At 71.8% G+C, this 17480-nt stretch overlaps 1 protein-coding gene across 1 annotated transcript in view; it reads left to right on the forward strand.

Moving 5' to 3' along the window:
- The window catches only part of MYRF (myelin regulatory factor), a 121896-nt gene extending 105488 nt beyond the window's left edge, over nt 1–16408 (forward strand). The window contains exons 14-18 of the mRNA XM_048484557.1: nt 785–904; nt 11990–12123; nt 12233–12338; nt 13064–13138; nt 14088–16408. Coding sequence (XP_048340514.1) covers nt 785–904; nt 11990–12123; nt 12233–12338; nt 13064–13138; nt 14088–14174 — 522 coding nt within the window. The 3' untranslated portion in view covers nt 14175–16408. The remainder of the gene's footprint in view (nt 1–784; nt 905–11989; nt 12124–12232; nt 12339–13063; nt 13139–14087) is intronic.
- The last annotated feature ends 1072 nt before the right edge of the window (nt 16409–17480 follow it).

The raw sequence follows: 17480 nt of genomic DNA on the forward strand, positions 1-17480 counted from the left end.
ACCTCTAATATCCATATTCACCTGAATCATTCATCATGCAAAGTGCATAATTATGTAATTATAAGCAAGACTTTATTCTGTAAATGTGAGCCAGTGTGGATAGGTAGATTAGAGAGAAATAATCCTTCTGGCCCTCCAGGATGTAGCTGGGATCATAGTTCCCATCATCCACTGCCAGGGGATGATGCATGATGCTGACAGGGGATGATGGGAACTGTAGTGTATAACATCTGGAGGGCCGCGAGTTTGACACCTGCGGATTAGAGCATCAGACGAGGATCTCTCAGAATCTGGTGAATTCAAGATGTGGAATCCCCACTCTACTGTGCAAGTTTGCTGGGTGACCTGGGCCTGTCATGTACACTTTCAGTCCAAACTACTTTGCAGCGTTGTTGCAGGGATAACATGGAAGCGATGAGAATGTTTGGAGCTGCTTCGAGCCCCACTGGGGAGAAAGGCCAGGTAGAAATGAAGGAAATAAATATATGCAGTTCTAACTAATTAAATCAAGATTCCATTGAGCAAAGCTCCCTGAGCTTCTGGAAGATCCGTTTCTTACTGTAATGCAAAGGCTGTAATGCCATTCCCCTGGCCAGGACGGCTGTTCAGCCCAGAGTGCAGATAATAATCATATGGAGCAGGATGCTCTGTATGGTTCCCTGGTTAGTGCACCTGGGATTGGAAACCCAGGTTACCCAATTCCCTACTGCTGCAGGGTAAGGATAGACATTTGGACATTACAGACTCACTTGTAATGATTTTTTGCCAACGCCTCTGTACTCAGGTGGATACCACAGAACAGCTGAAGAGGATCTCCCGTATGCGACTGGTGCACTACAATTACAAGCCAGAGTTCGCTGCCACTGCAGGCCTTGAGAACACGTCTGAGACAGGTACTGTTCAAGTTCTTACACTGCATTCCTAAACAGTTAACACCCTTCTAAATCTGTGGACTTCGGTGGGCTCAGATCCATAACCCAACTTAAATATGCAGTCCTTTTCATGTGCTGTTTGTAACACTGTTTCCTGCCCTTCAAAACAATAATAATTCCAGACATGCTGAAGCATTCATGCACAGTACATGTAGTCTAGAGGTGACTGAAAAAACATCCGCATTATCTTCTGTAAGCAAGCAAGATGGGGAAGGGATGGGTATCAGAACTTTCTCAAGAAAATCTCAAGACTTTTGGGGAATACTTTGGTCTTTCTAAAGCTTGTGTTATTAAATCATGATAGACCCTGATAATCAACCTTCACTCACACTCTAGTTGCCGAATGGGATTGCAGAGGATACACCAATGTTCTCCAATTATTTATTTATTTATTTATTTATTTATTTATTTTGGGGGGGGGGGGGTGGGGGGGGGGGGGGTGTTGGGGGGGGGGGGGTGGGGGGGGGGGGGGGTTTTGGGGGGGGGGGGTGGGGGGGGGGGGGGGTTTTGGGGGGCGGGGGTTGGGGGGGGGGGGGGGTGGGGGGGGGGGGTGGTGGGGGGGGGGGGGTGTGGGGGGGGGGGGGGGTGGGGGGGGGGGGGGGGGGGGGGGGGGGGGGGGGGGGGGGGGGGGGGGTGGGGGGGGGGGGGGGGGGGGGGGGGGGGGGGTTTGTGGGGGGGGGGGGGGGTGGGGGGCGGGGGGGGTGGGGGGGGGGGGGGGTGGGGGGGGGGGGGGGTGGGGGGGGGGGGGGGTGGGGGGGGGGGGGGGTGGGGGGGGGGGGGGGTGGGGGGGGGGGGGGGTGGGGGGGGGGGGGGGTGGGGGGGGGGGGGGGTGGGGGGGGGGGGGGGTGGGGGGGGGGGGGGGTGGGGGGGGGGGGGGGTGGGGGGGGGGGGGGGTGGGGGGGGGGGGGGGTGGGGGGGGGGGGGGGTGGGGGGGGGGGGGGGTGGGGGGGGGGGGGGGTGGGGGGGGGGGGGGGTGGGGGGGGGGGGGGGTGGGGGGGGGGGGGGGTGGGGGGGGGGGGGGGTGGGGGGGGGGGGGGGTGGGGGGGGGGGGGGGTGGGGGGGGGGGGGGGTGGGGGGGGGGGGGGGTGGGGGGGGGGGGGGGTGGGGGGGGGGGGGGGTGGGGGGGGGGGGGGGTGGGGGGGGGGGGGGGTGGGGGGGGGGGGGGGTGGGGGGGGGGGGGGGTGGGGGGGGGGGGGGGTGGGGGGGGGGGGGGGTGGGGGGGGGGGGGGGTGGGGGGGGGGGGGGGTGGGGGGGGGGGGGGGTGGGGGGGGGGGGGGGTGGGGGGGGGGGGGGGTGGGGGGGGGGGGGGGTGGGGGGGGGGGGGGGTGGGGGGGGGGGGGGGTGGGGGGGGGGGGGGGTGGGGGGGGGGGGGGGTGGGGGGGGGGGGGGGTGGGGGGGGGGGGGGGTGGGGGGGGGGGGGGGTGGGGGGGGGGGGGGGTGGGGGGGGGGGGGGGTGGGGGGGGGGGGGGGTGGGGGGGGGGGGGGGTGGGGGGGGGGGGGGGTGGGGGGGGGGGGGGGTGGGGGGGGGGGGGGGTGGGGGGGGGGGGGGGTGGGGGGGGGGGGGGGTGGGGGGGGGGGGGGGTGGGGGGGGGGGGGGGTGGGGGGGGGGGGGGGTGGGGGGGGGGGGGGGTGGGGGGGGGGGGGGGTGGGGGGGGGGGGGGGTGGGGGGGGGGGGGGGTGGGGGGGGGGGGGGGTGGGGGGGGGGGGGGGTGGGGGGGGGGGGGGGTGGGGGGGGGGGGGGGTGGGGGGGGGGGGGGGTGGGGGGGGGGGGGGGTGGGGGGGGGGGGGGGTGGGGGGGGGGGGGGGTGGGGGGGGGGGGGGGTGGGGGGGGGGGGGGGTGGGGGGGGGGGGGGGTGGGGGGGGGGGGGGGTGGGGGGGGGGGGGGGTGGGGGGGGGGGGGGGTGGGGGGGGGGGGGGGTGGGGGGGGGGGGGGGTGGGGGGGGGGGGGGGTGGGGGGGGGGGGGGGTGGGGGGGGGGGGGGGTGGGGGGGGGGGGGGGTGGGGGGGGGGGGGGGTGGGGGGGGGGGGGGGTGGGGGGGGGGGGGGGTGGGGGGGGGGGGGGGTGGGGGGGGGGGGGGGTGGGGGGGGGGGGGGGTGGGGGGGGGGGGGGGTGGGGGGGGGGGGGGGTGGGGGGGGGGGGGGGTGGGGGGGGGGGGGGGTGGGGGGGGGGGGGGGTGGGGGGGGGGGGGGGTGGGGGGGGGGGGGGGTGGGGGGGGGGGGGGGTGGGGGGGGGGGGGGGTGGGGGGGGGGGGGGGTGGGGGGGGGGGGGGGTGGGGGGGGGGGGGGGTGGGGGGGGGGGGGGGTGGGGGGGGGGGGGGGTGGGGGGGGGGGGGGGTGGGGGGGGGGGGGGGTGGGGGGGGGGGGGGGTGGGGGGGGGGGGGGGTGGGGGGGGGGGGGGGTGGGGGGGGGGGGGGGTGGGGGGGGGGGGGGGTGGGGGGGGGGGGGGGTGGGGGGGGGGGGGGGTGGGGGGGGGGGGGGGTGGGGGGGGGGGGGGGTGGGGGGGGGGGGGGGTGGGGGGGGGGGGGGGTGGGGGGGGGGGGGGGTGGGGGGGGGGGGGGGTGGGGGGGGGGGGGGGTGGGGGGGGGGGGGGGTGGGGGGGGGGGGGGGTGGGGGGGGGGGGGGGTGGGGGGGGGGGGGGGTGGGGGGGGGGGGGGGTGGGGGGGGGGGGGGGTGGGGGGGGGGGGGGGTGGGGGGGGGGGGGGGTGGGGGGGGGGGGGGGTGGGGGGGGGGGGGGGTGGGGGGGGGGGGGGGTGGGGGGGGGGGGGGGTGGGGGGGGGGGGGGGTGGGGGGGGGGGGGGGTGGGGGGGGGGGGGGGTGGGGGGGGGGGGGGGTGGGGGGGGGGGGGGGTGGGGGGGGGGGGGGGTGGGGGGGGGGGGGGGTGGGGGGGGGGGGGGGTGGGGGGGGGGGGGGGTGGGGGGGGGGGGGGGTGGGGGGGGGGGGGGGTGGGGGGGGGGGGGGGTGGGGGGGGGGGGGGGTGGGGGGGGGGGGGGGTGGGGGGGGGGGGGGGTGGGGGGGGGGGGGGGTGGGGGGGGGGGGGGGTGGGGGGGGGGGGGGGTGGGGGGGGGGGGGGGTGGGGGGGGGGGGGGGTGGGGGGGGGGGGGGGTGGGGGGGGGGGGGGGTGGGGGGGGGGGGGGGTGGGGGGGGGGGGGGGTGGGGGGGGGGGGGGGTGGGGGGGGGGGGGGGTGGGGGGGGGGGGGGGTGGGGGGGGGGGGGGGTGGGGGGGGGGGGGGGTGGGGGGGGGGGGGGGTGGGGGGGGGGGGGGGTGGGGGGGGGGGGGGGTGGGGGGGGGGGGGGGTGGGGGGGGGGGGGGGTGGGGGGGGGGGGGGGTGGGGGGGGGGGGGGGTGGGGGGGGGGGGGGGTGGGGGGGGGGGGGGGTGGGGGGGGGGGGGGGTGGGGGGGGGGGGGGGTGGGGGGGGGGGGGGGTGGGGGGGGGGGGGGGTGGGGGGGGGGGGGGGTGGGGGGGGGGGGGGGTGGGGGGGGGGGGGGGTGGGGGGGGGGGGGGGTGGGGGGGGGGGGGGGTGGGGGGGGGGGGGGGTGGGGGGGGGGGGGGGTGGGGGGGGGGGGGGGTGGGGGGGGGGGGGGGTGGGGGGGGGGGGGGGTGGGGGGGGGGGGGGGTGGGGGGGGGGGGGGGTGGGGGGGGGGGGGGGTGGGGGGGGGGGGGGGTGGGGGGGGGGGGGGGTGGGGGGGGGGGGGGGTGGGGGGGGGGGGGGGTGGGGGGGGGGGGGGGTGGGGGGGGGGGGGGGTGGGGGGGGGGGGGGGTGGGGGGGGGGGGGGGTGGGGGGGGGGGGGGGTGGGGGGGGGGGGGGGTGGGGGGGGGGGGGGGTGGGGGGGGGGGGGGGTGGGGGGGGGGGGGGGTGGGGGGGGGGGGGGGTGGGGGGGGGGGGGGGTGGGGGGGGGGGGGGGTGGGGGGGGGGGGGGGTGGGGGGGGGGGGGGGTGGGGGGGGGGGGGGGTGGGGGGGGGGGGGGGTGGGGGGGGGGGGGGGTGGGGGGGGGGGGGGGTGGGGGGGGGGGGGGGTGGGGGGGGGGGGGGGTGGGGGGGGGGGGGGGTGGGGGGGGGGGGGGGTGGGGGGGGGGGGGGGTGGGGGGGGGGGGGGGTGGGGGGGGGGGGGGGTGGGGGGGGGGGGGGGTGGGGGGGGGGGGGGGTGGGGGGGGGGGGGGGTGGGGGGGGGGGGGGGTGGGGGGGGGGGGGGGTGGGGGGGGGGGGGGGTGGGGGGGGGGGGGGGTGGGGGGGGGGGGGGGTGGGGGGGGGGGGGGGTGGGGGGGGGGGGGGGTGGGGGGGGGGGGGGGTGGGGGGGGGGGGGGGTGGGGGGGGGGGGGGGTGGGGGGGGGGGGGGGTGGGGGGGGGGGGGGGTGGGGGGGGGGGGGGGTGGGGGGGGGGGGGGGTGGGGGGGGGGGGGGGTGGGGGGGGGGGGGGGTGGGGGGGGGGGGGGGTGGGGGGGGGGGGGGGTGGGGGGGGGGGGGGGTGGGGGGGGGGGGGGGTGGGGGGGGGGGGGGGTGGGGGGGGGGGGGGGTGGGGGGGGGGGGGGGTGGGGGGGGGGGGGGGTGGGGGGGGGGGGGGGTGGGGGGGGGGGGGGGTGGGGGGGGGGGGGGGTGGGGGGGGGGGGGGGTGGGGGGGGGGGGGGGTGGGGGGGGGGGGGGGTGGGGGGGGGGGGGGGTGGGGGGGGGGGGGGGTGGGGGGGGGGGGGGGTGGGGGGGGGGGGGGGTGGGGGGGGGGGGGGGTGGGGGGGGGGGGGGGTGGGGGGGGGGGGGGGTGGGGGGGGGGGGGGGTGGGGGGGGGGGGGGGTGGGGGGGGGGGGGGGTGGGGGGGGGGGGGGGTGGGGGGGGGGGGGGGTGGGGGGGGGGGGGGGTGGGGGGGGGGGGGGGTGGGGGGGGGGGGGGGTGGGGGGGGGGGGGGGTGGGGGGGGGGGGGGGTGGGGGGGGGGGGGGGTGGGGGGGGGGGGGGGTGGGGGGGGGGGGGGGTGGGGGGGGGGGGGGGTGGGGGGGGGGGGGGGTGGGGGGGGGGGGGGGTGGGGGGGGGGGGGGGTGGGGGGGGGGGGGGGTGGGGGGGGGGGGGGGTGGGGGGGGGGGGGGGTGGGGGGGGGGGGGGGTGGGGGGGGGGGGGGGTGGGGGGGGGGGGGGGTGGGGGGGGGGGGGGGTGGGGGGGGGGGGGGGTGGGGGGGGGGGGGGGTGGGGGGGGGGGGGGGTGGGGGGGGGGGGGGGTGGGGGGGGGGGGGGGTGGGGGGGGGGGGGGGTGGGGGGGGGGGGGGGTGGGGGGGGGGGGGGGTGGGGGGGGGGGGGGGTGGGGGGGGGGGGGGGTGGGGGGGGGGGGGGGTGGGGGGGGGGGGGGGTGGGGGGGGGGGGGGGTGGGGGGGGGGGGGGGTGGGGGGGGGGGGGGGTGGGGGGGGGGGGGGGTGGGGGGGGGGGGGGGTGGGGGGGGGGGGGGGTGGGGGGGGGGGGGGGTGGGGGGGGGGGGGGGTGGGGGGGGGGGGGGGTGGGGGGGGGGGGGGGTGGGGGGGGGGGGGGGTGGGGGGGGGGGGGGGTGGGGGGGGGGGGGGGTGGGGGGGGGGGGGGGTGGGGGGGGGGGGGGGTGGGGGGGGGGGGGGGTGGGGGGGGGGGGGGGTGGGGGGGGGGGGGGGTGGGGGGGGGGGGGGGTGGGGGGGGGGGGGGGTGGGGGGGGGGGGGGGTGGGGGGGGGGGGGGGTGGGGGGGGGGGGGGGTGGGGGGGGGGGGGGGTGGGGGGGGGGGGGGGTGGGGGGGGGGGGGGGTGGGGGGGGGGGGGGGTGGGGGGGGGGGGGGGTGGGGGGGGGGGGGGGTGGGGGGGGGGGGGGGTGGGGGGGGGGGGGGGTGGGGGGGGGGGGGGGTGGGGGGGGGGGGGGGTGGGGGGGGGGGGGGGTGGGGGGGGGGGGGGGTGGGGGGGGGGGGGGGTGGGGGGGGGGGGGGGTGGGGGGGGGGGGGGGTGGGGGGGGGGGGGGGTGGGGGGGGGGGGGGGTGGGGGGGGGGGGGGGTGGGGGGGGGGGGGGGTGGGGGGGGGGGGGGGTGGGGGGGGGGGGGGGTGGGGGGGGGGGGGGGTGGGGGGGGGGGGGGGTGGGGGGGGGGGGGGGTGGGGGGGGGGGGGGGTGGGGGGGGGGGGGGGTGGGGGGGGGGGGGGGTGGGGGGGGGGGGGGGTGGGGGGGGGGGGGGGTGGGGGGGGGGGGGGGTGGGGGGGGGGGGGGGTGGGGGGGGGGGGGGGTGGGGGGGGGGGGGGGTGGGGGGGGGGGGGGGTGGGGGGGGGGGGGGGTGGGGGGGGGGGGGGGTGGGGGGGGGGGGGGGTGGGGGGGGGGGGGGGTGGGGGGGGGGGGGGGTGGGGGGGGGGGGGGGTGGGGGGGGGGGGGGGTGGGGGGGGGGGGGGGTGGGGGGGGGGGGGGGTGGGGGGGGGGGGGGGTGGGGGGGGGGGGGGGTGGGGGGGGGGGGGGGTGGGGGGGGGGGGGGGTGGGGGGGGGGGGGGGTGGGGGGGGGGGGGGGTGGGGGGGGGGGGGGGTGGGGGGGGGGGGGGGTGGGGGGGGGGGGGGGTGGGGGGGGGGGGGGGTGGGGGGGGGGGGGGGTGGGGGGGGGGGGGGGTGGGGGGGGGGGGGGGTGGGGGGGGGGGGGGGTGGGGGGGGGGGGGGGTGGGGGGGGGGGGGGGTGGGGGGGGGGGGGGGTGGGGGGGGGGGGGGGTGGGGGGGGGGGGGGGTGGGGGGGGGGGGGGGTGGGGGGGGGGGGGGGTGGGGGGGGGGGGGGGTGGGGGGGGGGGGGGGTGGGGGGGGGGGGGGGTGGGGGGGGGGGGGGGTGGGGGGGGGGGGGGGTGGGGGGGGGGGGGGGTGGGGGGGGGGGGGGGTGGGGGGGGGGGGGGGTGGGGGGGGGGGGGGGTGGGGGGGGGGGGGGGTGGGGGGGGGGGGGGGTGGGGGGGGGGGGGGGTGGGGGGGGGGGGGGGTGGGGGGGGGGGGGGGTGGGGGGGGGGGGGGGTGGGGGGGGGGGGGGGTGGGGGGGGGGGGGGGTGGGGGGGGGGGGGGGTGGGGGGGGGGGGGGGTGGGGGGGGGGGGGGGTGGGGGGGGGGGGGGGTGGGGGGGGGGGGGGGTGGGGGGGGGGGGGGGTGGGGGGGGGGGGGGGTGGGGGGGGGGGGGGGTGGGGGGGGGGGGGGGTGGGGGGGGGGGGGGGTGGGGGGGGGGGGGGGTGGGGGGGGGGGGGGGTGGGGGGGGGGGGGGGTGGGGGGGGGGGGGGGTGGGGGGGGGGGGGGGTGGGGGGGGGGGGGGGTGGGGGGGGGGGGGGGTGGGGGGGGGGGGGGGTGGGGGGGGGGGGGGGTGGGGGGGGGGGGGGGTGGGGGGGGGGGGGGGTGGGGGGGGGGGGGGGTGGGGGGGGGGGGGGGTGGGGGGGGGGGGGGGTGGGGGGGGGGGGGGGTGGGGGGGGGGGGGGGTGGGGGGGGGGGGGGGTGGGGGGGGGGGGGGGTGGGGGGGGGGGGGGGTGGGGGGGGGGGGGGGTGGGGGGGGGGGGGGGTGGGGGGGGGGGGGGGTGGGGGGGGGGGGGGGTGGGGGGGGGGGGGGGTGGGGGGGGGGGGGGGTGGGGGGGGGGGGGGGTGGGGGGGGGGGGGGGTGGGGGGGGGGGGGGGTGGGGGGGGGGGGGGGTGGGGGGGGGGGGGGGTGGGGGGGGGGGGGGGTGGGGGGGGGGGGGGGTGGGGGGGGGGGGGGGTGGGGGGGGGGGGGGGTGGGGGGGGGGGGGGGTGGGGGGGGGGGGGGGTGGGGGGGGGGGGGGGTGGGGGGGGGGGGGGGTGGGGGGGGGGGGGGGTGGGGGGGGGGGGGGGTGGGGGGGGGGGGGGGTGGGGGGGGGGGGGGGTGGGGGGGGGGGGGGGTGGGGGGGGGGGGGGGTGGGGGGGGGGGGGGGTGGGGGGGGGGGGGGGTGGGGGGGGGGGGGGGTGGGGGGGGGGGGGGGTGGGGGGGGGGGGGGGTGGGGGGGGGGGGGGGTGGGGGGGGGGGGGGGTGGGGGGGGGGGGGGGTGGGGGGGGGGGGGGGTGGGGGGGGGGGGGGGTGGGGGGGGGGGGGGGTGGGGGGGGGGGGGGGTGGGGGGGGGGGGGGGTGGGGGGGGGGGGGGGTGGGGGGGGGGGGGGGTGGGGGGGGGGGGGGGTGGGGGGGGGGGGGGGTGGGGGGGGGGGGGGGTGGGGGGGGGGGGGGGTGGGGGGGGGGGGGGGTGGGGGGGGGGGGGGGTGGGGGGGGGGGGGGGTGGGGGGGGGGGGGGGTGGGGGGGGGGGGGGGTGGGGGGGGGGGGGGGTGGGGGGGGGGGGGGGTGGGGGGGGGGGGGGGTGGGGGGGGGGGGGGGTGGGGGGGGGGGGGGGTGGGGGGGGGGGGGGGTGGGGGGGGGGGGGGGTGGGGGGGGGGGGGGGTGGGGGGGGGGGGGGGTGGGGGGGGGGGGGGGTGGGGGGGGGGGGGGGTGGGGGGGGGGGGGGGTGGGGGGGGGGGGGGGTGGGGGGGGGGGGGGGTGGGGGGGGGGGGGGGTGGGGGGGGGGGGGGGTGGGGGGGGGGGGGGGTGGGGGGGGGGGGGGGTGGGGGGGGGGGGGGGTGGGGGGGGGGGGGGGTGGGGGGGGGGGGGGGTGGGGGGGGGGGGGGGTGGGGGGGGGGGGGGGTGGGGGGGGGGGGGGGTGGGGGGGGGGGGGGGTGGGGGGGGGGGGGGGTGGGGGGGGGGGGGGGTGGGGGGGGGGGGGGGTGGGGGGGGGGGGGGGTGGGGGGGGGGGGGGGTGGGGGGGGGGGGGGGTGGGGGGGGGGGGGGGTGGGGGGGGGGGGGGGTGGGGGGGGGGGGGGGTGGGGGGGGGGGGGGGTGGGGGGGGGGGGGGGTGGGGGGGGGGGGGGGTGGGGGGGGGGGGGGGTGGGGGGGGGGGGGGGTGGGGGGGGGGGGGGGTGGGGGGGGGGGGGGGTGGGGGGGGGGGGGGGTGGGGGGGGGGGGGGGTGGGGGGGGGGGGGGGTGGGGGGGGGGGGGGGTGGGGGGGGGGGGGGGTGGGGGGGGGGGGGGGTGGGGGGGGGGGGGGGTGGGGGGGGGGGGGGGTGGGGGGGGGGGGGGGTGGGGGGGGGGGGGGGTGGGGGGGGGGGGGGGTGGGGGGGGGGGGGGGTGGGGGGGGGGGGGGGTGGGGGGGGGGGGGGGTGGGGGGGGGGGGGGGTGGGGGGGGGGGGGGGTGGGGGGGGGGGGGGGTGGGGGGGGGGGGGGGTGGGGGGGGGGGGGGGTGGGGGGGGGGGGGGGTGGGGGGGGGGGGGGGTGGGGGGGGGGGGGGGTGGGGGGGGGGGGGGGTGGGGGGGGGGGGGGGTGGGGGGGGGGGGGGGTGGGGGGGGGGGGGGGTGGGGGGGGGGGGGGGTGGGGGGGGGGGGGGGTGGGGGGGGGGGGGGGTGGGGGGGGGGGGGGGTGGGGGGGGGGGGGGGTGGGGGGGGGGGGGGGTGGGGGGGGGGGGGGGTGGGGGGGGGGGGGGGTGGGGGGGGGGGGGGGTGGGGGGGGGGGGGGGTGGGGGGGGGGGGGGGTGGGGGGGGGGGGGGGTGGGGGGGGGGGGGGGTGGGGGGGGGGGGGGGTGGGGGGGGGGGGGGGTGGGGGGGGGGGGGGGTGGGGGGGGGGGGGGGTGGGGGGGGGGGGGGGTGGGGGGGGGGGGGGGTGGGGGGGGGGGGGGGTGGGGGGGGGGGGGGGTGGGGGGGGGGGGGGGTGGGGGGGGGGGGGGGTGGGGGGGGGGGGGGGTGGGGGGGGGGGGGGGTGGGGGGGGGGGGGGGTGGGGGGGGGGGGGGGTGGGGGGGGGGGGGGGTGGGGGGGGGGGGGGGTGGGGGGGGGGGGGGGTGGGGGGGGGGGGGGGTGGGGGGGGGGGGGGGTGGGGGGGGGGGGGGGTGGGGGGGGGGGGGGGTGGGGGGGGGGGGGGGTGGGGGGGGGGGGGGGTGGGGGGGGGGGGGGGTGGGGGGGGGGGGGGGTGGGGGGGGGGGGGGGTGGGGGGGGGGGGGGGTGGGGGGGGGGGGGGGTGGGGGGGGGGGGGGGTGGGGGGGGGGGGGGGTGGGGGGGGGGGGGGGTGGGGGGGGGGGGGGGTGGGGGGGGGGGGGGGTGGGGGGGGGGGGGGGTGGGGGGGGGGGGGGGTGGGGGGGGGGGGGGGTGGGGGGGGGGGGGGGTGGGGGGGGGGGGGGGTGGGGGGGGGGGGGGGTGGGGGGGGGGGGGGGTGGGGGGGGGGGGGGGTGGGGGGGGGGGGGGGTGGGGGGGGGGGGGGGTGGGGGGGGGGGGGGGTGGGGGGGGGGGGGGGTGGGGGGGGGGGGGGGGGGGGGGGGGGGGGGTGGGGGGGGGGGGGGGGGGGGGGGGGGGGGGGGGGGGGGGGGGGGGGGGGGGGGGGGGGGGGGGGGGGGGGGGGGGGGGGGGGGGGGGGGGCAGGGGGGGGTTAGGGGTTGAGGGGTGGGGGGAGGGGGGGAAGGGGGGGGGGGAGGGTGGTTCAGGAACTACAATTCCCATCAGCCCCTACCAGCATGGCCAATTGGCCATGCTGACAGAGGCTGATGGGAATTGTAGTTCCTGAACATCTGGAGAGCCGCAGGTTCCCTACCCCTGTTCTAGTCTAAAGCAACCAGATATGTTCTCCTGGCTTCAGTTGTTCTCAGGAAGAAACTGTTAAGGTGGGAGTTGGTGGGTAAAATATACTAGCTAGATAGTTGATCTTCATAGGCCTTCCTGCCTACTTCATGTGTATGATGCAGGTGACTTCTAGGATTGCACAGGATTGAGCTGAAATTATTTCTGCTAATGGCTAGGATTCGCTGGAAATTTTCATAGAAATGATTTCCATTTGCACAGCATGACTTTTTTGCTTCTTCTGTCCATGGCAACCCAAAATGCCCCCCACCCCAATGCTGCATTTGGGGGACAGGGGCTCCAGAAATAACGAGGAGGGTGTCAGATGTCTGCTTTGTGAGGAAGGAATTGGCAAATATTGATTCCACACCCTGTGGAAACCCTTTGTTGAATTGAAGCCATTGTCTGTGATTCCCTGAATAGTTTGACTCTGCCTTAGTCTATTAACGACAGGAGTCAGAATTCCTTCTTCAATTTCTGGGCAATGTTCAAGTCTTAGTTCTTTTCCCTCAGCATGTGGCTCTTAGAAACTGTTACATTCTATTTCTGTATATATAGGATGGGAAACATGACCTACCGTATCCCCATCAGCAAGTTTACTTCTGTGAACACAAACCTTACTTTGGAAATGAAGTGAGTAAAAATCCTTGGGGAAGCAGGGAATGTGGGGAAAATAAAGAAGCATAATTGTTCCATGTCATTGCCTGACACTGGGAGTCGTCTGTTTCCTTTTCTTCTGCAGTGCTTCCTCCTTGGTGTCTGGCTATCTGTGTGGTCTCATCTCCAGCAACCCATGTCAGCACACCACAGAGGACACAGGCAGCTTCACTGATACAACAGATACCCAGGTAGGGTAATCAATAACATGGTCCATATGTTTCATTTAATGACTTTGGAGAAATCCACGTGTTTATTTTGCAAGCCTCCTCTGGCAGGCTTCTGGAGAGGCACCACGCAAATTTTCTCAATAAGCAAATAGTGGCCAGGAAGAGGACAATATCAACAAAAGCACTGGCTAAAAATGCAATGTTGAGCTAAGAAAGCTTTTCTTGCAAACAGAACTACCAAAAAAGGGGTGGTCCTGGGGCTCATGGAACTTGAGCATGCTAAAGCCATGTGGGACAGGGGCTATAATAAGGAGCAGAGTGGAGTCACTAAGCTGACTAGCTCCAACCTACCCTCAAAAGGGTAGATGTTTCCATTCCTGGCAACAGAAGAGACCACGATACGTTACCTGCTAAAGGTGTTTGTTAGAATAGACAAAGAAAACAACAACTCATTCTATTAGTGAACTGTATGTCCAGCAACAATTTAATTCCTCTGTCTTCTCTATTTTGCCCTTTTATTTATCTCCCTTTTATTTTGTTTCCCCTTTTATTTATTTATTTTCTTCCTTGTCAAGTCAGGGACATCCCTACTGGGAACAGAAGCTAAAATAATGCACTTTGTTGTCTGCTTCCCTCTTAGTTCCCTACAAGGGAAAGGATCAGAAAGTCAATGTATTTGACTTCTGGTACCAACCAAGGACACTAGTAGGTGTTAACGGCAGTGATGGTTTCTTCTTCTTTTATAGGGAACAACGTACCGTTGGCCTGTGATGATGATGCCATTCCAGGAATTTACTTACCACTTCCGATTAGCCAGGCCTGTGAGTATAACTGTGCGTGTTTTGCCATGCACGTTGCACTCATTTCACTTGATTCTAAGACAACGGAGTAATTATTACTTAAATCACTCTGTAACGCCAAGCTTGAATTCTGATGGCTAGCCAGTGGACCTGGGAACTGAGAACTCAGGAGCTAAATAAGAATGGATGAGTGGGCAGATAAAAGCCTCATCTGGAAATGTGTACTGGGATGCTGTGGTCTTTTAGGACTTTTACTTCATCCTACTTTTTGGTAGGTGAATAAAACAGGATGAATTAATGATACTTCTAGCCATGCTGCAGTGAACATTTGATTTAGTCCTAATGTGCAGCAGAGCAAATCCCAAATTAAAATGGATCAATGAAAATATTGATTTCAGGAATATAAACGATCCTCAGTGCATCTGGTAAATTGAATGTTTTCATCAGATATAGACCATATCTAGGCTCTAATGAACATAGATTCCCCCATATAGACAGGGCAATTTAACCCCAATGTGGACACATATCCTCTGCTTGAAGCAAGATAAACCTGAAATTCAGTGAGAAGCCAAGCTTGGACTTGGTGGATCCCAGAAGGCTTTCTTGCTGAAGTTGAGGCCGCTACCACAGTTTCAGGTTGGACTACCCCCAACCCACCAACCAGGGCACAGTGATATACAGCTGTTAGTCATGGACCCCATCCCAGAGATGTAGGGCATACTTTAGATATCAGTTCACTTTCTACTTTCTTCTGAATCCAAACTTCATTTCTGTCTACTTTCACCACAGAAGCCTTTTAACTGAATACCTCTCAAAACAATCCAAGCACTTTTCTAACCCTCCCTTCCACCTGAGACAGTGTTGCTTAGATTGCTGCTACTTACAGCGGTGACATGTTCCTGATTGTAAAGGTGAGTCACCCTTCCATGGAAGCTTCCATTGAACATTGACTTTTGTTCTCTTGCCACAGGGCCAGGCTAACTGCAGTACTGCTGTGCAGCAGATGGGCTCTCTCTTCACTGACTATTACTTCCAGTTCTACTGGCTCTGCGAGTGAGTCTTGGGTTGCACCACTTCCCTTTCCATAGGAGCTGAAAGACCCTTTGGACCAAATGTTCTCTTCTAGTGAACCTCAAGCCCTATCCTGGTACAGGCCCTTCCCCTTTGGGCTCTGAGCTTTAAGGAGCACACATTTTTACCACTAGCAAAACATGGAAATATCAAGGCATATTTTTTTTCTTGACATGCTACTTGCAAAGGCCTGTCATGGGATATTGCCATTCATTCCTTTTTCTTGTTATTACACTGGACTGGTCTATGCCTAAATCTCCTGGCACACTTCGAAATGCAGCTTACTGGGAGCTGATTTTAATACCCAGAGAGCCACTGAAGCAGATATGAATATTTCTCATTGTTGCTGGGAGCCCGGTTCTAAAACCACAAACACTGGAATTCCTACTGTAAAGGATCTGATCCAAGTCATACACTGGAGTTTCTGGCTAATAGCCAGCTGCTTCTCTATGCTGTGCAGAATTCCTGATGACACTGGAATACATGACTGCCTAGTAATTTCAAACAGCTGCAGCAACTGGGAAGCAACAGGATTTCCCCCTGGCTTTCTGCTTTGTGATATCTATTGCATCCTAGGGAGAACAGACCTGAAGAACCTCACAAAGGCAGTTCTGCAAATCTCAAGCAAGCAGCTTGTTTCTACTGTGCCTTCTTTTTCAGGGTTAGAGGAACAGGATTTCCCTCTGGCTTTCTGCTTTGCCATATATATTACATGCCAGGGAGAACAGATCTGAAGAACCTCACAAAAGCAATTCTGCAAATCTCAAGCTTGCTTCTGCTGTGCCTTCTTTTTCAGAGTTAGAGAAAGATACTTCTAAGGAAGCTAGTTCAAATTTACCTGAGGAAATCAGCCTCTGGCCTTGCCACTGATGTCATAAAACACACTGCGTGATCGTCCCATACACTGGAAGCATCAAATATGCATTCATCCCAAGCGTCTGTGACAAAGGGCACATGGCAAAGCCTGAGCATGGCATGCAACTTCTTATGCCAGAGACTGAAGAGGAAACCTCCCAGAAGAGTTTATTTCTACACTCAAAAGAAACAGACTGAAAATCTTTTTGATCCACAGGGGGTCTCTGCCAGACAGCAAATGGAATGCTGTTTTCACCTTGGGTTGCCTTCGAATTCCGAGTGGATTTTGAGTCACTTACTGTTACATAGTCTTAACTTGCTAAACCACTGATATATTTTTTCCACAAAAAAAATCAGCTCTCTTAATTATTGAAGTGCTTCTGTCTCATAGGAAACCAAAGTGGGCTGGTGCTGGGCACTCGCCTGTGCCTGGACTCTGTGTCAGGTGCTAAAAGGAACTAAGACAGGTCTGATGTATGAGCACAACTGCCCTGAGTATCAGACTTCTGGCCTCCATGCAAAGAGAGAAGAGGGAGATCTTTGAAGTCAGGCTCCAGCTCTTCATAAAATGTGTGATTTAGACCTTTGGTTGAGATCAGCTGTAGGGAGAAGGAAGGTGAAGGGACGGAGGAGGAAAGTGTATGAAGCAAACTAGCAAGTGGCTACTACTGCTCCTAAACCAACTTATCAAACAGAAACCGCGGACACAAATATTCCTGCCTTTGTTTATAGTCTAAAAACCCAGCTTTAAACCAGATTACAGTAGTGCAAGGGATAAATGTGTTAACATTAGGGCTAAGGAAATGGCTTTTGTTCAAAAAATGCAGTGGTGCCTGGATGGAGCTGTCATTTTATTAATTCCAAAAGCCATTGTTAGCCAAAGTTATTGCTGCTTTTAGGGTAAGTGTACATTACAAAATTAGACTAGCTTTTCCCTCTTCCCCAATGAGCCTGGGAGCCATCGTTCTGTGATGGAAATTGGGAACCTTAATAAAGAATTCACAACACCCTTAGCCGTCAAAAATTCTCCATATTCTTCAGGGTAGTGGGTGGGCAGGCGTGATACTTTAAGTGGTATAAAACAGATATAGTTTTGTGATAACTGCAATACTGGGTAGGCATGTGTATAAGAAAACCAGCAGCTGACACTGTGGCATGAACATTCTTTAAGATAGCAGCATTTGCCAGGGGCACTAGTGAGACAGCCTAGGTAAACACCCAAGGGATCCCAGGAACAAGACTCCAACAGGTAAAGGTGTAATTAGTGGAACTCACCACTAGCTGGTCAGAAAAGATGAGCAATCTTATCAGGGTTTGTTATGTAATGTTTCAAGTCAAAGGTTTTAAACACCATTTAAACTGGAATGTATAATCTACGAGTATCATTTAATGCAGGATAGAAAGGATATCTATTTGGAAATGGAATATATGCTTTAGCCAAGGTAGCTTTATTTACCTTTGAATGATAAGTGCAGGAATCTTGACAACCACTTTAAATGTCAGTTATGAAAATGGCCTTCTAGACAAATGACAAATCAGAAATGCAAAAATGGGTTGGGCCACTTGAGAAAACAGCCCAGCACCAAAGGTGGTTTTAAACGGAGGAGAGCCTCTGCCATCCTCACTTTTCCTGGCCACCTGCTGCAGCCTCTTGTTTTCTGTCTGCCGAGTCTGTTCTCTCCTTTCTGTTTTATCCGTGAACTCTAGGAATCACTGTTTGGGGTCCAAAATATAATTCCTGTTCTGTTCTTTGTCCTCATCCTAAATTGTCCTGGTATTGACTATGAACGGTAAACTCCTCTTACAAGGAGGAAGGAAAACTCTTTACATATTTTTTTTAAATAATTTTTGTCTTATCAATAAGAAGTTACAAGAAAGGAATAGAAAGTTAAAAATAAAAATGAACAAACATGATAGCAATAATAATAGTAAAAAATTAAGAAGGGAAAAGATTAGAAGAGAGGAAGACTGAGAAAAAAGGGGGGAGGAGGAATGGAGGCTGTTTCTGAAAGCTCAACAGCTCACTCACACTGCTGATTCTAGATTTTTTTCAGAACTGGCGGGTCTGAATCCAGACCTCCATGGTCCACCCATCAAATTTAAGGCCCCCAGAATCTGGGGATGCGAGATCTGAGAAAAACTTGCTCTGCAGCCAGCAAAATAGCCTTTACCAGCAATGTGTAGTCTGGGAGCACTTACAGGCTCAACCAGAGTGAAGCACCATTCCCCAGAAGTCTGGAAAATTATTTATCTTGTACAGTCAGTTAATCATTCCTATTTTAATCTCAGAATAAAATAGATTAAAATACCGTGTTTCCCCAAAAATAAGACAGTGTCTTATATTAATTTTTGCTCCCAAAGATGTGCTATGTCTTATTTTCAGGGGATGTCTTATTTTTCCACTCCACAGCTGCATGCTCTGGTCAACGAGCATGCT

Source organism: Sphaerodactylus townsendi, linkage group LG02 (genome assembly GCF_021028975.2).
Source record: "Sphaerodactylus townsendi isolate TG3544 linkage group LG02, MPM_Stown_v2.3, whole genome shotgun sequence".
Lineage (NCBI taxonomy): Eukaryota > Metazoa > Chordata > Lepidosauria > Squamata > Sphaerodactylidae > Sphaerodactylus > Sphaerodactylus townsendi.